Genomic DNA, 24,423 nt, shown 5'->3' with positions numbered 1-24,423 from the left:
TCAACGTTTGCGATACATAACTCACGTTCAGCTCAATGCTTGCGCCACAGAACCCACAAAACTGAATGTTTGAGATGAAGAACCCGCAGAGATGAAGACCCGGCCGGTCAAAGAACGTATCTATATTCTCATTTTGTTAAAATGATAAACTGATAAACAGGCACAATGGACGGTGTTGAAAGGTAGACCAGAGATCCAGAATGCTACGTGCTGAGAACTAGCTACAAATATGAGTCGGTAGGACCGATGAGCGAGGGGAAGATAAAGACAAGCTGACGCGCTCGTAAGCATTGTGTCTCAGACTGCCGTTCTACTACCTCAATGACGGTACTAATAGAAAGGGCACTTGAAAAATGCCGATGCTTCCTGAGTTGCAGGATCTATGCATATTTCTGCTGTATATTGGGACCGGGTCCGTCTATACAATCGGCTTGACAGGATGAATGGATGAGGCGTATAAAGGCGACAAGCTAAGCAGCAGAGATAAACCACCCAACGACTGGACCTTCTCTCAGTCAGCTACCTATTCTCCAAATCTCTTTCGACCAAACAGTTCGCCGTTCTTCATTCATCATCATGGTTAGTGTTTCGTTACCTCGCATTGTATTCAACAGTATTGAAAGGATGCCCTAGAGCGGGTTCTCCGACCATGTCGTTTACAAGCCCAAATATGGTGACGCCCTCGTCAAGTCTGGTCGAACCACCATCTATTATTCCTATGCGAATGAGGCATTTTACGCCGCCAAGGACACCTATCTTATCGACACTACTTGGGTGTACAAGATGTACTGGGAGAACAACACAAACGCGACGCAGCAGTACTCCCTCAAGTATACGACGGGGCTCAAAGTTACCCAAGGCTCTGAGGTTACCGTCTCCGTTGGGATCGCAGCTTCTTACGAGGGCTTGTCGATGTCGATGGATGCTTCATCGAAGGTATTCTCGTCTTACGAGACGACGCAGAGTGTCGAGAAAACGATAACCTTGAACATCCCTCCCAAGTCGTCGCTGACGTTCTATCAGAGGAAATATCGGTTCAGAGACACGATGTTCTTCATCTTGGATGCGTGGGGCGAAGAATGGAATGCTGGTTCCTGGGGGGGATATACTATCACGAGGAAGCCGTGCGAAGTGGAGATTATGAGCGAGGACTATCTTACTGTGGACACGGCATTGGATGCTTCCACAACGGGCACAATGACCATGCCGACGGTTGGCAGGGCCGACTTAGAGTCTCGCAGGGCGACGCGGAAGCGCGAGAATCTTACTGAGTGGGCGAAGGGTGATCTTTCTAGGATGGGCCTATAAAGGTAAATCTAGATATTTTATTTATAATCACAGCTGATATATTTTGCAGTCTCGCGCCGAGTCGATGAGTATCCTTTTGAAGTGAATATCCTCCAATTGCCAGTTTCTGTCTGCTCTATGTTCTTTTTTCTTTGTTACGATTTCAAGTCTTCACTTTTTGCTTGGAGTCAGAGTCATATACGTTCTACAGAAAAGGAGAAAAAAAGAGAAAACGAAAAACGACCTCAACTAATATTTACGTACTGTTCTCTCTGTATATGTTTTTACTGCCGATATGGAATTACGAGTGTTTGACCAAATCAATTGTATAGTTACTTCTCTAAGAATGCTCCGCCTTGTAGGATATTTTCACCAAAATTTCCCGGTGCGTTTGGCTGTAGATTTCGTATTTAGTCCCTATGTTGTGTTTGCCATAGGTGTAATCCATTCTTGCCACTCACTTCGTTTGAGAATGGCCCCATGATCCTAACACAACCGACTGTGTATATATCGCCTGCTTATTGCTCCTTGAAAGGGGGGCCGGCCCTCTTCTGTGACGGCAACAAGCCTTATATACTAGAAATCCCCGAGGAAATAAGCAAACACGTAAGTGAATCCATACAAGAACCCGACGGCAACTGACTGTCAGTGCTATGAGAAGCTCGAAATCTCACACTCCCGACGTGTGCGTCAGTGATTCAAAGATAAAGAAACACTTCCTGTCAACTTCTCATTCTTGTATCCGTTGTTGAGTTTGTACGACCCTAAAGGCTGGTGGTAATCTCTGTTCTAGTTCGACTTTCTATTTCTCTTGCTTTTCTTGCGATGCTCATCATCCGCTCCATCTCCTATTTCATCGCCTGGCCGCTTTCTCCTGCAGGTGTTTCCTCCAACAGTATTACAAGTGGAGCCCTGCGGCTGGCCTCGCCCTCTCAGAATCCTCCCACGCCTCGGTGCTCCTTCAGATGGTGACGAGTCGACTACACGGTTGCGTAACCTGCGCAATGGTTCTTTCGAAGTCTCTGGAGTTTCCGGTAAGGAGGATCGCGTATCGTAGTTAACAGCTCCTATTGGGAGACCTCGGATAGGCATTTTGCGAGGGACAGCATCACGTTCGTCCAAAGATGCCGGATTCACTTCAACAGTTTTCGAAAATTCAGTAAGGATAGCTTGAGGAGAAGGAAGTGACTTGGGGGTAGGGTACCACATAGAAATAAGGTTCAAAGCCGCCTTGAACCACTTGCAGAACTCCGGTCCTTCAAAAACAGCCCACAAGCTCATCATTCTTCCGTGTCACGAGTTGCCACTTGAAAGCACATGCCTGTGTCATAATTAAAGAGGTTTTGCAGAAAGAACTGGTGACGGTTCTCCTGAGTAGCTTTTCCACGGTAGGCGGTATAATCCACAATACAGAGCCACGTAGACGAGTGACTCCACGTCATAACCGAAGAAGTGGGTGTGATGGCCCTCTACACCTGGCATACTTGGTAAAGAGCTAATGCACATAAAAGGAACCGTGCCCTGTATTCGTTATACGATGAGTTTGCTATACCGCACAGTATAAACCTTTTTTTCGCACCGTTTTCCACCAGTCCTCATGTTTTCCCTGTCGACTGGCTGCTACGGCGAACTCCCAATCGATTACATATGCGACCCGCTTTCCAAAGTTGTGTATCTTGTCAGCAACGAGAATGATATTAGTCGATGAGATATCTCGATGCATAACATTCGCCAGTGTTATTGCATTGTATAACACTGAATGAAGTTCATTATAGAGAAGAATGAGAAGATAAATGGTAACAGACCATGGAACACATCCTGGCAAGCCACTGATAAGCTCCCGCGTCCCAGCGAAGGTCTCCTGCAGTGCATAGCCCACCTCAGCAGTAACCATTCTATAATGGGTTCGGGACCTAACACTCCTCGAAGCCTTATTCCAACTATCCTCAGTATACTTCGATGTCAATGTTGAGGAAACTGAAATTGATGAGAAAAAGTTGACATACTGCATCAATGGAAATCACCCACCCGCCATTTTGGCATGGCTCTCGACATAGACTAAGACATCACCATGGCAAACAACCGTCGGCACCCCTACATCCACACCGCTTGCTCGAAGATTCTGGAGCGTCAAACCTTCCATATCTACCGCTTCGACCTTGGCACGCCAACAGTCTTTCAAGAAGACAATGGTTTTGGTCTGTAGATCGACAGCCCAGGACCCACGAGTAGAACGCGAGGCCAGTGAGCATGGTGAGGTTACTGGTCGAGACACCAGGAATTTGCGAGTCTCTGCGCGAGCTTGCTCCTGCTCCTGACTTCGAGATTTCGACGATGACGAAAGCGACTGGTCCTCCCGATGTTCGAATACCTCGACTATACAGACCTGACCAGGTTCATAATGCTTTTCTAGCGCTTTATCCACCTCTTTCTCGTCAGTCAACCCGAGCTGTAGTTTGACGTGCGCCTTCACAGTATCTCGAAAGAGCACCTCCTCGACTTCCGTAACGACCTGTTGTACAGACATGTCCGCACCACGCTGCAATGAATTGGCATTTCCAAAACGCCAAAGGAACTGGCAGAGAGGTTTGGGGTTCTTGCGATAATGAATAGCCTCAGAGAAGATAACACCCGAGCGATCCCATCGGAGTAATCGTGCAGTATCATCGGTCATCGAGATTGAAAAAGCAAAATCGCGATACTGGTTCGCCAGCATTTGTACTGCATAGAATGATGTCTGACCAAAATCAGCAATAACACGCTCCTTCTTCTCGTCGGTAATGTGTTCGAATAGAACTCCGTTTTCACCAGCAAAGTCAGTCATTTTGGCCTCCCAGAAAAGCTGCCAGAAGCTCGGACGAGAAAGAATAACCGAAGTCCCTGCGTCTTTCACGAACTCGAGGTGCTCTTGAGCATATCCGCTACCATCAACCTTGGTTGGATATTTGCCAGGTCCCGGCTGGACGGAAGTGTTGTAAAAGGTAATGCCCGGACAACGAATCATCCTGCCTTGCGAGGTTTTGCGCGTGGAATTGAAAGCCTCATTCTATGGTGCAACGATCACTAGACATGGGAGGAGAAAAAGCAGACGATACGTACAATTGGGTCATAGAGCGAGCACTTATTCTTGAAATCCTCGCCCTCACACTTTGGAACTTTGCTGAACGCGTCGCGACTATCCGGCATTACTGCATCAGGGTGAGAAGGACATTCGGGTATGAGCTTGATAAATTCGTCGACCGGCATAGGTCCGACGGCATGTTCGGCCATCTTGCGACCGAGGTCCAGGTTCATAAAATATACCGTCCCGTTATCTTCGGTTGTGTGCTGAGGAGTATCGAAATTGTCGAGGAGTGCCGTTACATGCAGATGTGGCAATTGCTGTCGCATCCCACCTTCCGCCTTCGAGTGCTCAGGTGCCTTCTTTTTGCTTTTCTTGTCGACAGCACCTGCACCACCACTTATATTTGATGAACTGGCTGTGCCTTTCCTTATTACCATTTGTGCATATGTAGTATATTGCAGGGAGAATTGTGGATGGGTAAAGTCAGAGCAAAAGATGGTGGAAAAGGAGAGATTAGTGACGTAATGACGACTTCTCGTTTCGAGTCCTCTCATTCCAAATTTGGATCCGGTGACCATGGTTAATACTGCCACTTCAAGCAGCCCCAAGCATGCCTGCACTCGTTCAGAAGTTGAATTCAAATCCCATGCGTGGTTCTATAGTGAGGTTTGTTCTTGCCCTTCTGTATTATCACGATGTTCATTCGTTGGATCAGCCATGTTGCCAGATTGGCCGGTATTGGTAACTGCTACGACATTTGTATCAGTTTTTTAAAACGAGAATCGCACCTATAATTCTGGCCGGTCGCATCGCGGTAGGGCATGCTCGCCTACTGAACGTCTCGTGACGAAATGTGAAGTGTGGTATCCTCACTGGGGTTCAGAACTCATCGAAACGCTGGACATAACACCTGCCGATTTGAAGACTGAGACCTGGATGTTTTCAAACGAAAGGCACACCATTCTAACAAGCGAGGCCCTGCTTGGACAAATGTTCCTCAACCTTTCAGGCCAAACTTGAAGAAAGCAGCCTAAACCAGACGCGCAGAACACCAACTCTGGTCCGGCACCCGAGTATGCTGTGTGAGGTACCATTCCTTTCGACGGGATTTGAAATGGTAGGCTTACTACCTCATTTATATACTTTTGCGACCAGGCTGAAATGTTTCGTGGATTGAGATTCCCACTCGATTTGCTTCACTGTTACAGCAGTCCCATACGGATTAAAGCTTATTGCAACTGGGACGACAACGTCGTAATAATCCATGCTTGACTCTGGTCTCGCCATACCTTCTGAGGGAGTAGACCCAATCTTTCCGGAGCGCAGTGACGACGGCGCAGCGTGCCTACTGCGATCCTGGACAAACCTTCCGGTACCTCGCTCCTCAATAACTCTGAAAATGCAACTGGATTGCGCATAGCCCCCCAGTTTTCTGCTATGTCTTCTTCAGAATCAGAGTTAAAGACACCATTGGTACTCCCTTCTGTTTTCTACTTAAATCCTTGTGTTTCTGACGAGTTTGTAGATCAGCGCTGACCTCTTCGAGAATAGTCCTGGCTCTTTGAGAGAGTGGTGGCTTTCCCCACGCGTACGACAATGGTTCGAAGATAAAGGATACTTCCTCTACCATCCTTTGGTGGTAAAAGGAGCGTCTTCCGGGTTTCTCGTGCCATCTATGGACTTCGATCAAGTGGGTCTGTCTTGCGACGAGCCGTTTCCGTACGCATATACTAGTGGCCCCAGAGCGAAAGGGGATTACCTATTCGGCGTTCCAAATACAAACAATGTAAAGCCCTTGTCAGCTCTATAGGCATCTTCTCATGATTTATCGGCAGGGTCGAGTTTTCTACGCCCAGGATTCCCAAGCTCGACATGTTTTTATCCGAGCTGTCAGAGCGGGAAGCCCTCAGCTAGATATTTACCGATATCTGCATCAGAAGCAAGGCGAAAACAGCTTCTTCGAGGGCATCATACCGATTCTTGAGTTTTTGGAGTTAGACGAATGTTGCTTTGTGGTTATGCCTAGGTATGCCTGCTAGACGTTTCGCAAATTTAGCTCCTTCTCATCTCATCTCCTGGCTGTGCCAGATGGGGACGTGCCTCTTCTTGGGAATGCACACTGCGTAGCAACCTCACTTTCATACATTTTCTACTCAAAGTATGCTCATACTATCTCTCAACGGTGTATTTTTGGCGCTATAACATTCTTAGGGCCTGGCCTTTCTCCATGAGAACAATATCGTTCATCGAGTAAGTAGCTTCCTCCACCTTACTACACCAGCCCCTCATCATATACCGTTTCAGAATCTCCACCTAGAAAGCATCGTCACCAATCACGTCATAAACCCGAAACTGCCAGCCATGAACGAGGCTCGGCGGGACCTCCAGCACGCTGGGAAGCTCGTACCAGCTCTGGTGGATTTCGACCTTGCCATACAGTTCGACCCGGATTCATCTAACCGTTTGCTTCCCCGCCGCATGGCTCAACAAAGTTCTGTTCAACGGGATTTATCCCAAGGCGAGTACCGGTACGACCCCTTCGCATACGACGTAGAAGCCATGGGATATATGCTCTGTGCCCAATTCCAGGTGAGATATCTCCCCCTCCCCCAAATATCGTGCATCATTAAACCTACCTTCCCCTCAGCACCTTACTCCGGCCCTCCCACTGCTCGCGCCCCTCTTCGATCGCATGATCACCCGGGACAAACAGAAACGCTTCACCGCCCCCGAGGCCTTTCGATTCTTCCGAGATATGTCTTCCAAGCCGGATGTTGTTCGGGGACACGACATGGACGTGCGATTAGATGATTTGGTGGGGTTCGCACCTGCGAATCGCTTGCATTATGAGGATTATGATCGATGGGAGGGACTTCCGGAGAGTTTTGTGGATGAGTATGGCCCGGAGTATAGGGAGCCGCCGTTGTCCTGGAGGATTAGAGCCCTTCGTTCAGTTTGTCGGTCTTTCGTGGGGTTTTGGTGTGTACTGGTGATTCGACGGGTGGTGGATGCGATACGGTTCTCGTTTGGGTACTTGTCCCATTCTTGTAAGTCGGCTCGACCTCGCGTTGGGGAGTCATCGGAGGTATAGGACCGAAATTTAGTTACTACGGGATTGTACATTATTTTATAGGACTATATCTCCTTGTACATCTACCTACAACTTTATCGGCACATGTTATAATATATCAATGCAATGTTAGTACTAGTACAGATGGAGAGTCAGTTACAAGGCGAAGCTACGAGTGTGCGAACAATCCCCAGGGAATGCTACAAAAAGGTAAAAAAGGTATAACAGGCGAGAAATGCGTACCCATATATCACGACATAGTACGTTTCCCCTTTTCATACTCCTCCATCACCTTCTGTTTCACCTTCGTCCTCGGCGCCCGTCTCCCAGTCCATATTTTCACTTGTTCATAGCCCTGCTCCAAGAGCAGCTCAATACCCTCCACAACTGCCCATGCAATCCCTTTATCCCTCTTCTCCTGCGCCAGCGCTAGCAACTTAGTAATCCTCCTCTCATATGCCAACTCAATCGCCACCCCACCAAGATCACTCAAATGCTCCTCCCTAAGCCCCACATCAATAAGCTCCGTATCTCTCATGGACGTCGCCGGAATCGTAGACACGATCATCGTCGGTAACGGGTGGATCGGGAGGGGAACGTCCAACCTATCCAGCACCTTGATCTTCATCAGCGGATCGAGCTTGCAGAACTCTTCCGCGAGCAACTCGGCTCGGGGTCGTGTGCGGTTGTAGATGAAGATGTTGATAACGCCTATTTGGTAGAGCGCGTAGAGGGCTGCCCGAGACGTACCGCCAGCGCCGAGGACGAGGGCAGTGGTGCTTGAGGTGACAACGTTTGCGGGAGTGAGTGAGCGGACGAGGCATATTTTAATTGCTCGCCAGTCTGTATTGTCACCACTAAAGACGCCGGGTGCGAGGGGTGTGATGGTGTTGACGGCTCCGATGATCCTTGCATGCCGCGATATATGTTGCAAGTAAGGCATAATCTCGACTTTGAAAGGTATGGTTACACTTGCACCGCCAAAGCTAGTCGAGTCCATGATCTCTTTGAGTTCTTTCGTCGAAGTTGTTTCTTTTAGTTCGTACGTGTGCGGGAGCCCCAGTGTAGAAAAGGCGGTATTGTGTATGGTGGGTGACATAGAATGGGCAATAGGACAACCAAAAACGTAGTACTTCTTCTGCGGTAGCAGTCCAATCAGATGTAGAAGAGATTGCGCGTCTATAAATGAGATTTGGCCAGGCGCCGCCGCTCGAGGAAGCAGAGGATGTGACATCGGAGAAAAGACGGTATTGAGTACTCGGGATATCTTGCCCTAGCAGATAGGAATTATTTCCATACTTTTGATAACCCGATGGAAAACTTACTTCAGGCCCCATGTTGACGGCGAGTAACGGGATAGGATTTCTCTCAACGGTGGCTGCAAACTTCCTCAGACTCATGTTGTCCTCAAAGACCTTCGCTGTGCTCGCGATTTTAACGATATCCGCACCCCTAGAAACCATTCTATCGTACAGTTGCCGTGTCTGCGGACTAGTCCAGACGAGGCTGCCTTTCCAATCTTGATACGAGACAAGAACACTGCTATTTCCCTTATGCTCCACAATGTGAGAAAATATAGAGTCTGGGAGAACCATCTCCAAGTCTATATACTCGACACCAAGAGTGAGCGCATGGAAGAGAATGTTCAAATGATTTTGAGGGGTATCCTTCGTACCGATGTCAGGGTATTTGCCGCCCTGCTTGAGGGTACGGAGTGTGAACAGAATGGGAAGTGGAGAATGTCGGCGGAGAGTTGCAATTTGATATGCAATAAAGGTAGGGTCCTGCGATAGAAGAAGGTCGGCGCGGACTTCCCATAAGTCTATGCCCAAAGAGATCTCCTCCAGATCGTTAATCGCATCCCTGATGTCTTCATATGTGAGAGCGAGGAAGTATGAGCGGCGACCACGAGGTGTCAAAGGGACCTTATTACAATCCACACCATGGATAAACCGCAAGAGTCGGAAAAACTCTTCTTCCACAGGTTTGAGCGCAAAAGTCTGGTCAGGTGTCACCGTCTCTTTCGGTCCCTCGGGAGCCGGGGGGATGGGGACAGTAAGTGAGACAAACTCGAAAGAGCAACATTGGCGAAAGTACTTTTCCCTCCGGTCCCAGGCCTCTCTCGAGGTTTCGTGAATGTATGGAGGAAAATGGGTGGATTGACGGAGGTAGCTGAGCACAGCTTCCTTCTCGCGCAAAACGTGTATGACAGGTCCTGTTTGCCTGAATTTTTGGAGCATCACGCGATTGGCCTCTAGCTCAACGACACCACCACCACAAGCGATGACCTTGCCCACAGGATGCTGGCGCAGGATTTCGGCAAGGATATTCGACTCGGCCTTGCGAAAAGCGTCCCAGCCATATGTTGGTATGTATTGGGCAATTGGCATATTTTGTTTTTCAAAGATGGTGTCCGTGTCTAGAAGTTCCCAAGCAAGAGCCTTGGCGGCAATAGTCCCTAGAGTAGTCTTTCCCACTGACCGACTTTGAGATAGAGTTAGAGCTGAAAATGGCAGTATACGCACCTCCCCTCATGCCAATGAGCACTATACTCGCTTTTCTCGAGTAATTCTGCACTGGGGGCGTGGACGGCGACGAAGCGCGTGAAGGGCCCAGAGACAACATTGCATCTAACGGCGACGTGACCTTGAAGCGATGAGCAATGAAGAGAAGGAAGAAGAAAAAGGCTGACTGGTCTTGTCTCTGATTCGTCCGTAGCAGATCTAGTACGTGGATAAGGCTGGTAAGGACCTGAGTCGTGGATCAAATCGCGGACATTCATGGCGGCGGAGGGAGGTTTCTCCGATCCGAGCTGGGGCAGTAAACGGAGGAGTTGTTCTCGAAAGATCAGTGGTTCGTTCGAGCTCGACGGTATCGCATTGTTCGATGTTCAGTTCAATTTCTTGTCGCGGAGTAAAGGCAACGACCACACGGTGATGACGGCCTGCAGAACGGTCCGAACTGCTGACTAAGATCACGTAGTATGTATTTACCAAAGTTCCTTCGGCTTCCCGCAAGCTTCCCGTAGAGATATTGCTTCACAAAACTATACTTCCGTCTACACGCGAACTAGTTCAATTCAAAGGTGTGCTATATAAAACGAGGGGACATAATTCAACTCCGCGAACGCCGAATCATACTCGGACAACTTGAACGTTTTGCAGATACAGTCAAACCGCAACCGTATCACATTCGAAAAGGACAAAGCTCGCGTCTGAATGACAACACAGTAACCGCATTACGTTCGCAGCATTCGCCTTCATGTGGACGCGTAATTAAAATCAACGCGACTAATCGGACGGGTTTCGCAATTAGGTGGCCCCAAGCGGACATCGAGTTCCATTTATCGCAGGACATTCTGACCATTCACACTTCTGTGTACATCAAACGGGTTTCGTGTCTCAATGAACAGGCTGGCCAGTCGTGATCGCCGATGATAGTGAATAACAACGGGTACCTGACTTTGCAGTAGAGCGGATCTAGACACTTGTTCGTGGCTTGTATAATGCGGTGAGCCGGACGAGGCGCGTGGAAGTGAGAGTAACTGTGTACTTCCACCGAAACCAAAACGCACAATTGTAAACAGGCACCGTGGATGTCCCAAGACATAGATTTCCTCCGGCGTTCGCTTGTGGACACCTGGAAAGTCAATATGTAAGGCAACGTGGGGACCGAAATTCACTCGCATAAATTAGCATCAACGCCGCAGACCTTGGTTCCAAGGAAGGAAGAATTTGAAGTATGTAGTGGCGTACGTCTTTGAAGAGGTGCCTGATTAGAGAAAAGATTATACGGCAGTAACTAAGTTATAGACTTTTAAACCACGTTGAGTGAGAATGTTAGACCACGTACATCCCTAGATCTCGTGCATGCTACTGAGAGCGCTGGGAGGGTGTATCTTGGCACCAAAACGATATATGTGCAACATGTAGATCGCCTCTTCTCCTTAGTGTTTCGAGCCGGGAAAATAACAGAAGAGGATACGCATCTCGGCGTCGGTGGACTTCGGAGAAGCACTGACAACAAGGTACAACGTCGGAGTGCTCAGTTCAGGAAGCTGTCCAAAAGACAGGTTCTCATCATGGAACACAGTGGTGATATCGGTCAAGTAGGATCCTCCAGTATCTGTGATCGTTTGAGTTCAACCGCAGCATGATCGAGACAGAACATCCTCTTACCACTCAAGCTCGAAAGAGATGCATGGCCCTCTTGTAGCTGACACTTCTGAAGCACATCAAGCGCGCAGCAGAATCCATAGCAACAAGGTGGCCTTGAAGATAGCGAGAACAGAGTGTTCAAAGAGTGCAGGCTCGTGTTGAAGATTCACTACGCGTTGAACAGGCATTAGTGATTCATATTAACATAGAGTAAAGTTCACGCAATGAAATTCATACCATCTTAACCGCCCATCAATAATCAGTATCGATTGACGATCCTACACTAGTAACTTTTCATTGTTTTTCTCCTCAGCCCCCGCAGAATGCTGTAACCTCCTACACACTAACGGTGTCGTTTTTGGGGAGGCATAGTAATCTTCGCATTCCACCATTAGCGCACGTTGAGATGTTGATACTCCCGGCTGATTTTGTTAAGACAGAACACAGCTTAGTGACTGAAATAATTGAGTATAGCGGACTACTGTCCGGTAGAGAAACTTGTGTTTAAAAGTTTTTAAATTTTGGCATTATACGAGGACAGATATTGTACGCGTCTATAAGGCCGTCAGCAAAGGGCGACCAAGGGGAAAGTAAAAAAGCACCTTATTATAGGTTTTAGACCTTGCTGGAGTCGACGTTGACGACGGTTCCATCGTCGGCTATGACTTTGAATCGCACTTTCGTGGTGAACGTAAGAGTGACGAAAGCAAAGACAAGATAAGAACGCACAGATTTCGTATGGGACACCCTTTTCTCTCCTAACACTGGTGAAATAGACGGTACCAGAACCTGGACAAGCAATGAAGCGAGACAAAAAGCAAGGGAGAAAGACAACACACCTTTTGACCCCCGAAGCCTGAAACTCAGATCTACATGTCCCTGTAAGATATTGATCTGCAAGTCTCAATGAAGCTTTATCTTTCAACAAACTAGGATCCAGACTCACTGCACCAAGAACCCTCGGTTCCCCATTGAGCCACCATTCTGGTTGGGGCCTCAATGCTTCCCCCAGGACGTTCCGTAAGCCCTCGTCCTCCCTAGCTGTCCGCAAGACCTGCTTAAACACCGAGCTCGAGATCTTTTGCTGGTTCGTCGCGTAACTATAAAAGACGCCCCATGCCGCGACACCGACCACGCTTAGTGCCAGAATAGCAGGCCAGCGTCTCTGCATAGATCATCAAGAGAGGTATCGTAGGATGATTGATTTTGCATACCTTTATGCGCGGAAGTTCGCGGAAAGGACGCGGGCGGGAGGTGTCGGAGAACATTTCGACATGGGGAGGTTCTGTGGGTGGCGGCGGTGGCCGTGGGAAGTTTGTGGCAAAGGCGCGGTGGAGGCGGGTTCGGAAGCAAGCTCTGCTCAGGCTGAGGGCCATGATGGTGCAGAAAGAGAACACGGCTACCGGGCCGGGTCGCGCCGAATATGGTCACTCGCGATTCTTGCACATTCGAACGCTGCAACCTCCTTGGACCAACAAGTACTACAAACTGATCAAAGATACTACTATGGGGGCTCTGTGTCTGGCTGACGATTTGCGTTTCTCTTTTCGCCCTGGTTCACCCTGAACTGTGACTTGGCAGCCTCCGTAGCAGCTCTAGAACCTTCTTCAATCAGCCCACGGACTACTTCACGCTAGCTGTGATTACTACTGACTTAGCGTTAGTACGGTTGCCCGGATATCGTATCGCCAACTTTGGTTGTAAACTCGACCTCAGGGTGGCCTTCACATCACCGGTTGCCGGAAAGTATTCTGCCGACTTTCTCTTCGCCGAGGTGGCGACGAGCATCAAATGTATAAATTAGCCTGCTTCTTACCTTAGAATGCATCCTTGTTCTGCTTATGGAATTCCTCTGGTTTCCCGTAATTGCGTTTGGTGTATACTTTGTTGCTCTGTCTATCGGGCGCGCCTTTCGACGCAAAGTGCTTCGAGAGCAAACATGCCTTTTGGATGCCGATAACTTGGGCGTCAGACACGCAGGAGGAAAAATCAAGGACACCGCTGTTATCTGTGGTGGAAGGTACACAACGACTCGAAATGCCTCTGCGAAGTTGACATTTGGTTTTTTTTCAGTGTCAGGGGTCTTATTACGGCGCGCGTATGCCACGACCACTTTGAACAAGTCGTTATTGTCGAGCCAGAGGCATGGTTGAACGATCCCATCCTCAGCACGCTGATCCAAGGAAAGAAGACAAACGTTCTCGAATCATGCAGTACAATTCTTTGCACAGTAGGATCAGATCGCCTTGTGCTCTCTCATCTCAAGAGTAACATTTATCCTGTAGTCCTGCTGGCGATGGGATTCGTTGTCCTATCCAAACTATTCCCCAACCTTGATGAAGAATGTAAAGCTTGCGGGATAAGGCAAGAATGTCCTTCAGTCTGCCCGCATCTACATGGTTGACTATTTTACATCCAGGATTGGCCCCAATGAAGCTCACACTTTCGTGTCCGGTAAACGTATCCAGTCCCCGAAAGCAGAGTATGGCGGTTCACTTCCCAAGACCACATACGCCGGACGTCCTGGACTCGAAACACTCATACGGCGTCTTGTTCTCGGCGGCAACTACAAGAACATTCGTCAGATCAAGGGCACGGTCACCGGCACCTCTCGAGATGGAGTAGACCCTCAATTCCTCGAATCAGTAACAGTACGAACACCCGAAGGCACCATGAACATACCCGCCACGCTCGTCGTCGGTGAGACCAATACCACAACAATCCAAAAAAGTTAACCTATCCAGATTGTACGGGCCCAGCAATGGCAGGCATCAAATGGCTGGGACGAGAAGGATACGGTTTTGCTGACAAATACTCCAAGAACCAGCTTCCCCTCGACAAACTGAAAATCACTTACGATCAAAAACTACATTACTCGACACTCCAATTCCGCGTCCCTCCTGAACTTGGGAGGAGACTACCAGGGCTTCCGGTTCCATACGATGAATGCGGAGTGATTTACTGCCTCTTCACAGACCCTGCCAAGGATCATCGCATCATGTATTCTCAGCGCGTGGATGGAGACATCCGTAAGTATGCGATACTCACGCAGGATCCATTCAAACGGACACTGTCCAGTTCAAGTCGCCTTCCTGGCCTGGGGAGAGTGCGAGCTTCCGACAACCCTCGAGGAGGTCAAGGCTTGCGCTCGCAGTCTGGTCACCCAAGAGCCGATTCCCCAGACGTTCTTTGATATGTTGGACGCATTGAAGGAAGTGGAGGATACTATGACATGCAGTCGACTCGGTTTTCGTAAGTTTTCTATCGATTCCAGCAGAAACTTGGTACCTACATATATAACAGCTAGGTCAAGTTACATCAGATACGAGAGGGCGGTGAATTTGCCTTCTAATTGGGTGGCTCTTGGTGATAGCGTTATGAGAGTTAATCCCATCCATGGGTATGTCTATCAATTCACTTCGGAATTTCGTACTCGGAATGTGACAATGTCACAATAGACAGGGCTGCACGAAAGCTTTCTTCGGTGCCCTTTGTCTGAACACCTTACTCCAGAACCTGACCGCGATTCCCAAGGGGTTCTCTAAGAAGTACTTTGACATGCACACGGCCAAGGTCGCACCCCTTTGGTGAGTTCCTGTCTTTGTATTCTTGACGGATTGAATTTGAATGTGCCGGCCATTAGGCACGCGACGAAGACGGGTGGTAAGCATGCATTATCAATTACCGCCTATGATTGGCTTATTTTCTTAGACTACGCATACCCAACGACGATTCCTGTCTCCGGGGAGACATTAGCCAAAGGCTCCTGGCTGCGTTGGTATACGAGGAAGCTCTATGCCGTAGCTTTCAATGTAAGTTCAATGTATTTGGTTTATGCAGCTGTTTGATGAAAACAATAGGATGCCCAAGCCGGATCAGCTCTTTGGCATTCCAGAGTACTTCTTGCCCCTTCGACTGATATGTTCCAACTCGGCCTCGTCCTCAAAGTTCTTTGGAATGTGATTAAAAGCCCTCAGGCATGAAACCTCTATACCATCTAGATTTTCTTGCAATCCTTTTAGCTCAATGTTGCCGGACTCGGACTATTGCGCATTGCCAGTAGATAATATATTTATTTGCAATAATATTCATCAGCACCCAACTCACGTAAAAATTGAGATTCTTGCATTGTGTAAATATGATACGTCGTTAATAGTTGGGCATTACAGTGCACACGAATAAGGATACTAAAAGAAAACTGATAAAATACATCTATTCGTATGAAGCGCCGTTAAGCCCGTTTCTATCCATCTTCTGCGGAACCCGGTAGGCTTCCAATGTCTCCAGCACCTGGGGAATCACGTCTTTATGTACATTCTTTCCCCATAAGATGTCCAAGTGTTCATATCCTTCCAACTTCTTAACAACGACATGCTTCGGTAGCTGTTCCACCATGACTTCAATATCAACCAAACTGTCCTGGTCTCCATACAACAGCACAATGGGAGTCACAATGTTCTTCGTGGGAAACCTTGCGGGCCTGTACGTGCGCATTGTTGTCCTCACCACCGGAGACATACTTGACAAATCATCATCGTACATCAGGAATGCACCTGTCCGCATAATCTGGAACCAATGCACGACAGCCTTGACAGAGGCGAAAGAGTACAAATGTGCGTAAGCGCATATCTTCTGATACTGCGAAATGTTGCGACTACGCCAGTTGAATAAGACGACGAGCGAAGTGTCGATCACGGAAGCAAACAACGGAGGGTAAAGGATAGCTTGCCACATCGTTGCCGAAGAGAGAATAGATTTACGGCCGAAGAAGAGATAGACGAGGGTTGGCCTGCATAAACGTTAACAAGATAAGATGTCGTGCGTGAATTCTGACATACGAAGCTTTCATGAGACCGTCAACGATAGGTTGTGCAAGGCCAGCGGGACTGACAGCAGGTGCAAGAGCGATGAAGACGTTGACTTTTTCGTTCAGCTGGGGGTGTATACTGAGCGCAGCAAATGCCTGTGCGGTACCCTGACTGAAACCGATGTAACTAAGCTTTGAGGACTTGGTGATATCCAGAATATAATGTATGGAATCAGGAATGTCGTGCCAAGCGAAGTCGTCGATACTGCGAGCCGATAAGCACGATTAGTGGTATGAGAATAAGATGCATACCTGAAGTCCCAAAACTTTGTCGAGTTCGGATTATGGTGTATTGATTTCTTGGAGTACTTGTTGCCTCTAAACCTGAATGAGAAACAGACCTAGTATGGCGACAGAGATACTCACCGATTGTTTCCCAGCCAAACGTCATAACCATTCTCGACGAGAGTGAATGGAAGACAGCGTTCGGCGTCAGTGAGACAAACCCAGATCTCGCTGTTCATCAAGAGACCGTGATGAAGATACACAACCGGCTTTCCTGTGCTCGTTCCTGGTCTCGTATTTTGCTCTCCCGCTTTCGAAGGCAGACGGTGGAGTCCGAGTAGGTATCCGTCCTTTGTCAACACGACATGTTCCTCCGGTGTATATCCGTATATATCGCAGAGCTCCCAGAAATCTCTGGCGTGCAAAACGCGATCTGAAGCCTTCTTTTCTGGAGTCTTGCCTTTGGGCGGCCCAACTGTGTACTTGAAAAGAGCTCGAGAACGTCGGTAGAACCAATTGATGACAGGTTTTGGAAGGAAGAGGATGACCAGACGAAGGAGATTTTCGAGAGTAAGGAATAGAAAACCGAGAACAAGGGCGGAATACTCCAGAAGAGATAGGCGGCTGATGAACGGAACGCGAACCATACCCAAGTCGACCTACAATATGGTAAGAGGGGAAGAGAATGAGACCACTCAGTTATCACATGAAAAGGGTTCGGATAGTCGGACCGAAACCGGCCACTCAGTCGGGATGCTACAGTAACACATCACACAAACTTACTTTTGTACATAGATATCCTCTCGTGTACACGTGGAGGTGATAGCACCCGTGTTGATTAGAGTTGAACCATATCATACAGTGCAACGTAAAGTAATGAGTGTATCCAACACGTATATTCTATTAACTCTACTAGATACCCAACTTGGCCCTCTTAGTCTTCTTCACCCAAGCGTCAACCTCCTCTTTCTCAATAGAAATCTCATGCGCCGACGCGAGATGCCTCCGGAGGTCATACGCTCGGCTGAATACATAATCGCAGTCTCTTGCGCTCAGAGTGCCGTTACACGGTAAACCATTCTCCTGCATCCGAGGATACGGACATTGAAGGGTATTTGGGGACGTTTCCAATTTTTTCTTCGCCTGCTGCTTGTAAGAATTGCCTGTAAGGAAGTCGATATCGAATTCGGTCGTCTCTTCATCCGAAGGCGAAGACGACTCTTCGCGTTCCGAGAGAGACTCCTCGTCAGAAGAGGCATGCACTTTTGCCAAGTGACGCTGGAGGAGGTGCTTATATCCAAATGCACGCTTGCAATCGTCATGAGGACAGACGTGGTCTCTTCTACAAAGGTGAGCGACGTTGTGATGCGTCGTCAGAGCCTTTTTCTGAGAGAAGGAGTTAGTTACGGGCTTGTGAATACGAAAAATACATACAGATTTAAAGTCTTTTCCGCAATGCTCGACATCACACTTCCAGTCCCGGCCAAGCTCTCCACCGCGTCGCTTCTTGCGAGGAGGTTCGTTTGCTTCTAGTTGAGCTTCGGCATCCCACTCCAAGTGGAGCTTCTCGTGTGCCCTCAAGCCCTTCTGAGTAGAAAATGTTTTACCGTTGCAGGAGGGATGTGTACAGGTTGGAGGATGAGCAGTGCGGAAATGGTGTTGCAGAGAAGACCATGTGGGATAATATGTAAGTGACTGGCTTGAAGAAGCCAGGCAGTTCTGATGTACACATGTGTACCGTTTGTCTATGGGGGGCGGTTCATGTGGGAAGCATTCCAAACTCCATAAGAAACTCACCATCATGAACCTTGGTGTGGGTATGTAAATGTTGCTTGGTATCAAAAGACTTCGTACAGCCTTGGTAGGAGCATTGAAAGGGTTTCGTTCCTGGAGGTGCATGCATAGTACAGATATGCGTCCGCAAATGATGGTGCTTCAGAAAAGCTTCACCACAGCCCGGTTCAGAACACTGACAACAGCTGTCAAAATTGCTCAATAAGATGCGGAGGAGACTCACAGTAAACTTCTTCGCACCATTGTGCCAGGTTGTATGGGCACGGAGATGCTGACTAGTCCAAAACCGCTTCCCGCAATTTGGCCGTTCGCATACCAAGGGTCTTGAAGATTCAGGTAGGTGGCTCCGGGCATGAGCCTGTAGATGTGTCTCTCTAAGATACGACTTGCTGCACGTATCGCAGACGAACGGGCGCTAAATCCTAATTTCAGTACATGGATGACGCGCTCAGAACTGATTGACGAACCTGGCCTGTATGCGAGCGTTCGTGTTCCTCTAGACGCGAGGGTTTCGTATATCCCTTGTCGCAGCCCGCAAAGGTGCATCTATATCTTTTCTTCGTGTAGCTGACTAGTTCTCCATTGACAAGAATAGGCTTGGAAATAATGTCGGATTTGTTCGTCGACGGCGGCTCATATTCCAAGTCTGTAGGGCTTGGTTCTGGACTGGAAGCAAGACGAAGAACAAGATCTGTTGTTGGACAGGACTTCCGCTTCCCGAGAACAGTGGATTGGACAAGCGTCTTTGTCATCGTCGCCGTCAAGTATGTAGGACGCGACTAAAGCTTTTTTAGAGGAAGTTGCCGACAAACAAACGTCATCCTTGCTGTTGACACTTCCGCAGTAAGCCGGTGGCGTTAAGATGCGGTTACCAATACCCGCACATGTATCTCCTTACTCAGAACGCTCATGAAGTGAAAGAATGGGATCTTGTGTGTATTTCCCTCATTTTTAGCTCTCTGAGCTTAATTCCAGGTCGAAGTTTTTCAGGATTGCGGATCAACCTATAGGTGAGTATCTCCGAAAAAGTAAACTCGAAACTTCAATTTATACATACATTCAGTTCGAGTCCCACATCTACAGGCTATGGCGAACAGTGTGTGACCAACTTTGCCAAAATCGTTGGTGTAATTATGGGTGTATGTGCGTACATATTCGACACTGAAAGATATCCCAGATCCTTACCATTTTCTTCAGTTGTGGGACTTGTACTTATCTCGGCGATGTTGACGTGTCTTCGGAGACGACGCTTGAGAAATTCCGTGGCAAAGCATAGCCTTGCCCAATTATCGGCACCGGTTGCTTGGCCGCCGACGCAGCTCGCCTCTACTCTCGCTCCTCCCCCTCCGGTTTACGCTCCACCGCCGTCCTATCAGCAGCCAGTAGTCGAACCGGATAATAATGCCGCGTCCTCACCAGCGCCTGTTCAATCAAACAATCCATTCCGTAGATATCCATACACCGAGACTGCCTCCCCTCCTGCATTCCCAGAAGTGCCTCCTGCTCCTGCATCTTCAGGAACACAGGGTGCCACCTCTCAGACAGACGATCCTTATGATACTCATGCTACAGCCCATCGACAACAGGCTACGGTGCTGGCCAAATACTCTCGTACCTCTAACAGCAATCAGCTGTCTGAATCCGCTGGTCCCTCGACCGAGCCACAACCGCCTCCATATACCGAACAGACTCGCTGAACCGTTTTTGTTCATCCACTGTTTATCGGAGGCGTTATCGTTTATACCAGTTTAAGCGGTATCAAACACTTCATCTACGCTTTTGCTATGTCCCTTTATCCGATGCTCGGATAGTTATATTGCTATCAGGTTCAGAATATCTACCCCCATTGACTCTTCATACCTTGTACATTTCTAGTCCTATTCTATTCTGCCGCTATCCACCAGAAAAGGGATGACACTGGATTCGCATCAAAAAGTATTTTCGGCTGATACGCAGCGCGCGCCGCGCAGTCAAGAGGCCCTTACACCAGCATCACACAAAGGCACACATAACAAAAGCTAGATTATTACTGGTCTAAATAAGCGTTTAACGCGCATAAACAACTTGCACGCTAATTCATTCAAGATCTGGTCCGTTCTTCCAATCTGCTTGACGATACCTTTTGCTTAATCTCGACTCCATCCTGTATGCGCTCAATAGATTTGAAAGCACGGTGTGTCAATCCAAACGCTAATGATTCAGTGCTAACGATGTCATTGGTAGTGGATACCCTCTCAGAGAATGTGCACATCTCAAACGGTGACACTATCGACCTTATAGCCGAACACAAAGTGTATGAGCAGAAGATCGAATCATTCGGAGGGATAGAACCTCCTTAGGAGGTATCGGAGAGGACGGGCACATAGCTTTCAATGCAAGTCTGACAGTGATATAATTCATAATATCGTCTCACTTCTTTTATGCAGGAACCTGGCTCTTCTCTTGCACGGAGAACTCCTATGAAAACTCGCGTACGATACCATTCTCGCTAACGCGCATTTCTTCAACAACGACATCGACTCTGTTCCTCGTACGGCATTGCCCATCGGTGTAGCGACCGCTCTGAACTCGAGGGAGATTGTGATCGTAGTTACAGGACAAGGGAAGGCTCTAACATCGAGCAAAGCATTGTTGAGGGGCCGTTTCACTACATCTACTTAGCTGTTCTAGCCTAGTTCTGATTTTCCGCAGTAGACAAGCGTCAATTTGTGGGCCCTCTCTGGTATGTATAACCGGACTCGGGGCTGGGAGCAAGATGAAGAAAATCTGTTGCCCGACGAGACGCGACTTTCGTCATTGTCGCGTTTGAATACGGCGCGAACTCCGATTTTTTTTCGCCTTGTTTGACGTGGGAGCTGTCGACAAGTAAACTGACGTTAACATTTCCTTTCCGTGTCGGACCGATCTCTCCGAACGCACGAGATATCGGAAATGGGTGGGACCTACCATTAGAGTAGCGTGAAATAAAATAACTTGATGCAGATCCTTATCATTAACATGTAGACCCGCACGTGGAACAACCCCACCTTTCCCAGAACGCTGATGAAGTAAAAGAATGAGTTCTTGTGCGTATTTTCCCCAGTATCAACTGTCTGAGGCTAACTTGAAGTCTTAAAGTTTTTCAGGACTGCGGCTCTGGGTGAGTACCATACTCCCTGAAAAGCAGTCTCAAAAATTCAATTTGAACGTAGATCTAGTTCGAGTTTGACATCTACCAACAGTGCCGGTGAACAGTGTGTAACAAACTTTGGCAGAGTCATCGGTGTGATTATAGGAGGTGCGTACAAACTCGTCACATCACTGAAGGATGCCCTCCTTACAATTCTCTTCAGTTGTGGGACTTGCCCTCATCTCTGGCATTGTGACGTTTATGCGGAGACGACGAGCAAGAGCCGCCATGGTCAAGTATCAGCTTGCCCAATTGCCAGCGCCAGTCCCTTGGCCATCGACACAGTACAGTCCTGCTCCTGCTCCTGCTCCTCCCCCTCCCCCTCCAGCTTACGCTCCGATGCCATCCTATCAGCAGCCGGTAGTCCAACCTGGAAATGCCTTTCCCTCGCCAGCACCCGTTCAATCAGCTAATCTATTCCATGTTGTACTTCCTCCTACTCCTCCAGAAGCGCAGCGTAGGACTTCTCAGGTACTGGCCGACAATCCTTATGATTCCCCTGATGGATCCCATCGCTCTCATCGGCGGTCAACAGCCCAATCAGACAATGCCTTTTCCGCAGCACCCGTCCAATCAAATAATCTATCCCACAGATATTCATCCACTGCGAACGTATCCCCTCCTGCGGCTCCAGAAGCACAACGTGCGTCCTCTCAGGCACTAGCAGATGACCCTTATGTCCCCCACGCTGCCACCCAACGCCCCCATCAGCCGCCGCCGGTCCAACCTGACAATGTTTTTCCCACACCGTCACCTGTTCGGTCAAATAATCCATTCCGCAGACCTCTAGTCACTGAAACTGCATCCCCTCCAATGTCTCCAGAAGTGCCTCCTGCGTCTGCAGAAGTACAGCGCAGGACATCCAATTCCCAGATAGATGATCCTTATGATTCCCGTACTGTAGCCCGTCGCCAGCAGGCTGCGATGCTAGCTAAATACTCTCGTACCTCTGACACTAATCAGCTGTCTGAATCCGCTGGCCCCTCGGCAGAGCCGCAGCCGCCTCCATATACCAGATAGGTTCTGGTAATATCTCGTTGAACCGTTTCAGTTATCGAGGGATTTCATTTACGTTTTCTTTCGGGTTCAGAATGCCTTCTTTCGGTTGACTCTTACCATTGTACATTCTAGTTATATTTATTCGCCGTTATTCATCAGAGAAGGAATGCCATTGTTAATCGTGGGTTCGCATCAAGAAGCGCGTGGAGTGTTCAGTTAGGAGGCCCTTAAACGAAGATATACACAACGAAAACCAGTTTATTCATCTATTAAATACATATTTGATAGATCTATCTATGTGATACATTCTCCGTAAAGTCTTACTGGCTTAACGTGCGTAAACAACTCATGCATATTGAATTCGTATACAATGATCTAATCCATGCTTCCGACCTGCTCGACGATACCCTTCGCCTTCAGCTTGGCTTGATGCTCCTCGACTTCGTCTTGTACGCGTTCGATAGACTTGAAATACTTGACGGTTTTGACATGCAACTCTGTTTGAAAGTGGTCAAGACGCCATTTTCTCTCGAACGGTAGGGGAGACTGACCGGCTGTGGCATCCTCATCGACAACAATAAGTGCCCAAGGGTGGAGCTGAAGAGCAGAGAGAGTCCACAGATGGTTAACGCCCTCCTCTAGCGCACGAAATCAGTCCCAGGCAGTACAACCACATATATAATGGGACTCACCGATCGCTTTGCTCAACGCCAGAGCCTTCCTTTGCCCTGTAACGACGACCACAATTTCTCTAGCGTCCAGAACGGTCGCTACACCGACGGTCAATGCCATACGAGGAACAGAGTCGATATCATTGTTGAAGAAACGTGCATTCGCAAGAATGGTGTCATATGCGAGAGTCTTGATACGAGTCCTCGAAGCAAGAGAAGACCCAGGCTCCTGCATACAAGAAGTAAGACAATGCCGCGAAGGTTCTAGATTTCACTTGCATTGAAAGCTATGTGCCCGTCCTCTCCGATACCTCCCAGGAAGAGTTCTATCCCTCCGAATGATTTGATTTTCTCCTCGTACGCTTTGCATTCGGCGATAAGGTCAATGGCGTTACCGTTCAGGATATGCACATTCTCCGGGAGAATATCCACTATCAACGACGGAATTAGCACTTTACCATCAGCATTTGAACCGGCACACCATGTGAAAAGAACTCTCGGAACATGAATGTGTGGTAAGACTCGGAGTGATCGCGCGGGATCCCGACGTATTCGTCCATATTGAAGGTTACGACATTTTTGAGGCTATGAAGTTGATGAGTTACTGTACAGGAAGGGACGTATAAAACATGACGAACGATAGTTTTCCGTCTTTGACGAGTTGGATAAGTGTTTTGTAGGTGGGGATTGGGGAAGATCCGGTGGGTAACCCAAGGACGAAGGGCTTTCCAGGCGTCGGCGCAAAATCGTTGATACTGGAAATATTTGTAAGGAATAGTTCTCCTCCTAGCCGACAATTGTTGGCGTACCGTTTGCAGATGTAATTGGCAATGTAGTCGCCAACGGCAGACGGATCTTCACGAACGATCAGACCTGCACTACAAAGTTAATCAAAGGCAAGGGTAGAGATGTAAATGAACAGACGCATGATGGTGAGGTGGTGGTGGTGGTGATGTGGTGGTGAGTGAGATGAAAGCCTAGATGGCGGGTATTTATGGTATTATATACTGTCTCGAGTCGGCATTTCCAAGACAGCCGAACTGGACCTCGTGAACCTACATGCTTCTAGCCTGGTACAACCTGTATAAAGGCAACCCAGAAACTTGTGATTTTCCCGGAT

At 48.3% G+C, this 24,423-nt stretch overlaps 11 protein-coding genes across 11 annotated transcripts; 5 read left to right on the top strand and 6 right to left on the bottom strand.

Annotated features, from left to right (window-relative positions):
• Window positions 1–207: 207 nt before the first annotated feature.
• Window positions 208–1,469, top strand: EV420DRAFT_301871 (uncharacterized protein). Its single transcript, XM_060481595.1, has 4 exons — window positions 208–283; window positions 338–579; window positions 634–1,310; window positions 1,358–1,469. The coding sequence occupies exons 2-3, from the start codon at window positions 577–579 to the stop codon at window positions 1,306–1,308; spliced, it is 678 nt and encodes a 225-aa protein (XP_060331301.1). The 5' UTR covers window positions 208–283; window positions 338–576; the 3' UTR covers window positions 1,309–1,310; window positions 1,358–1,469.
• Window positions 1,470–2,195: 726 nt separating this feature from the next.
• Window positions 2,196–4,993, bottom strand: EV420DRAFT_301893 (uncharacterized protein). The gene is made up of 5 exons (XM_060481596.1): window positions 4,683–4,993; window positions 4,387–4,614; window positions 3,316–4,333; window positions 2,867–3,264; window positions 2,196–2,808 (listed from the first exon to the last, which is right to left on the bottom strand). Exons 2-5 carry the CDS (start codon window positions 4,579–4,581, stop codon window positions 2,620–2,622), a joined length of 1,800 nt encoding a protein of 599 aa, XP_060331300.1. The 5' UTR covers window positions 4,582–4,614; window positions 4,683–4,993; the 3' UTR covers window positions 2,196–2,619.
• Window positions 4,994–5,788: 795 nt separating this feature from the next.
• Window positions 5,789–7,442, top strand: EV420DRAFT_1642066 (uncharacterized protein; the record flags this gene model as incomplete). The annotated part of the gene is made up of 7 exons (XM_060477310.1): window positions 5,789–5,824; window positions 5,877–6,137; window positions 6,187–6,377; window positions 6,440–6,509; window positions 6,563–6,601; window positions 6,656–6,940; window positions 6,999–7,442. The coding sequence occupies 7 exons, from the start codon at window positions 5,789–5,791 to the stop codon at window positions 7,440–7,442; spliced, it is 1,326 nt and encodes a 441-aa protein (XP_060331299.1).
• A 229-nt stretch (window positions 7,443–7,671) lies between these two features.
• On the bottom strand, window positions 7,672–9,661 carry EV420DRAFT_1269275 (type I 3-dehydroquinase-domain-containing protein; the record flags this gene model as incomplete). The annotated part of the gene is made up of 2 exons (XM_060467490.1): window positions 7,672–8,694; window positions 8,747–9,661. 2 exons carry the CDS (start codon window positions 9,659–9,661, stop codon window positions 7,672–7,674), a joined length of 1,938 nt encoding a protein of 645 aa, XP_060331298.1.
• Window positions 9,662–12,193: 2,532 nt separating this feature from the next.
• EV420DRAFT_1620359 (cytochrome oxidase complex assembly protein 1-domain-containing protein) lies at window positions 12,194–12,954 on the bottom strand (the record flags this gene model as incomplete). Its single annotated transcript, XM_060475565.1, has 5 exons — window positions 12,194–12,255; window positions 12,308–12,367; window positions 12,418–12,472; window positions 12,525–12,743; window positions 12,793–12,954. The coding sequence occupies 5 exons, from the start codon at window positions 12,952–12,954 to the stop codon at window positions 12,194–12,196; spliced, it is 558 nt and encodes a 185-aa protein (XP_060331297.1).
• An 85-nt stretch (window positions 12,955–13,039) lies between these two features.
• EV420DRAFT_1676791 (uncharacterized protein) lies at window positions 13,040–15,775 on the top strand. Its single transcript, XM_060479159.1, has 11 exons — window positions 13,040–13,598; window positions 13,652–13,726; window positions 13,762–13,826; window positions 13,864–13,942; window positions 13,998–14,278; window positions 14,323–14,607; window positions 14,657–14,830; window positions 14,882–14,978; window positions 15,037–15,165; window positions 15,222–15,390; window positions 15,439–15,775. Exons 1-11 carry the CDS (start codon window positions 13,420–13,422, stop codon window positions 15,559–15,561), a joined length of 1,656 nt encoding a protein of 551 aa, XP_060331296.1. The 5' UTR covers window positions 13,040–13,419; the 3' UTR covers window positions 15,562–15,775.
• EV420DRAFT_1333419 (Alpha/Beta hydrolase protein) lies at window positions 15,681–17,355 on the bottom strand. Its single transcript, XM_060468839.1, has 4 exons — window positions 16,812–17,355; window positions 16,698–16,763; window positions 16,417–16,650; window positions 15,681–16,367 (listed from the first exon to the last, which is right to left on the bottom strand). The coding sequence occupies exons 1-4, from the start codon at window positions 17,315–17,317 to the stop codon at window positions 15,791–15,793; spliced, it is 1,383 nt and encodes a 460-aa protein (XP_060331295.1). The 5' UTR covers window positions 17,318–17,355; the 3' UTR covers window positions 15,681–15,790.
• Window positions 17,356–17,582: 227 nt separating this feature from the next.
• Window positions 17,583–19,216, bottom strand: EV420DRAFT_1620356 (uncharacterized protein; the record flags this gene model as incomplete). Its single annotated transcript, XM_060475564.1, has 5 exons — window positions 17,583–18,056; window positions 18,105–18,415; window positions 18,468–18,639; window positions 18,688–18,879; window positions 18,932–19,216. The coding sequence occupies 5 exons, from the start codon at window positions 19,214–19,216 to the stop codon at window positions 17,583–17,585; spliced, it is 1,434 nt and encodes a 477-aa protein (XP_060331294.1).
• Window positions 19,217–19,380: 164 nt separating this feature from the next.
• Window positions 19,381–20,455, top strand: EV420DRAFT_301488 (uncharacterized protein). The gene is made up of 3 exons (XM_060481593.1): window positions 19,381–19,474; window positions 19,534–19,607; window positions 19,662–20,455. Exons 2-3 carry the CDS (start codon window positions 19,598–19,600, stop codon window positions 20,159–20,161), a joined length of 510 nt encoding a protein of 169 aa, XP_060331293.1. The 5' UTR covers window positions 19,381–19,474; window positions 19,534–19,597; the 3' UTR covers window positions 20,162–20,455.
• An 810-nt stretch (window positions 20,456–21,265) lies between these two features.
• Window positions 21,266–22,983, top strand: EV420DRAFT_301275 (uncharacterized protein). The gene is made up of 4 exons (XM_060481591.1): window positions 21,266–21,529; window positions 21,582–21,603; window positions 21,656–21,741; window positions 21,797–22,983. Exons 1-4 carry the CDS (start codon window positions 21,520–21,522, stop codon window positions 22,651–22,653), a joined length of 975 nt encoding a protein of 324 aa, XP_060331292.1. The 5' UTR covers window positions 21,266–21,519; the 3' UTR covers window positions 22,654–22,983.
• Window positions 22,831–24,379, bottom strand: EV420DRAFT_301359 (uncharacterized protein). The gene is made up of 7 exons (XM_060481592.1): window positions 24,228–24,379; window positions 24,113–24,176; window positions 23,942–24,058; window positions 23,785–23,888; window positions 23,583–23,734; window positions 23,325–23,532; window positions 22,831–23,270 (listed from the first exon to the last, which is right to left on the bottom strand). Exons 1-7 carry the CDS (start codon window positions 24,229–24,231, stop codon window positions 23,008–23,010), a joined length of 912 nt encoding a protein of 303 aa, XP_060331291.1. The 5' UTR covers window positions 24,232–24,379; the 3' UTR covers window positions 22,831–23,007.
• Window positions 24,380–24,423: the final 44 nt, after the last annotated feature.

This window comes from Desarmillaria tabescens (assembly GCF_030435595.1).
Source record: "Desarmillaria tabescens strain CCBAS 213 chromosome Unknown EV420scaffold_15, whole genome shotgun sequence".
NCBI classification, from domain to species: Eukaryota; Fungi; Basidiomycota; class Agaricomycetes; order Agaricales; family Physalacriaceae; genus Desarmillaria; species Desarmillaria tabescens.
This window is presented reverse-complemented; position numbering and strand designations above follow the sequence as displayed.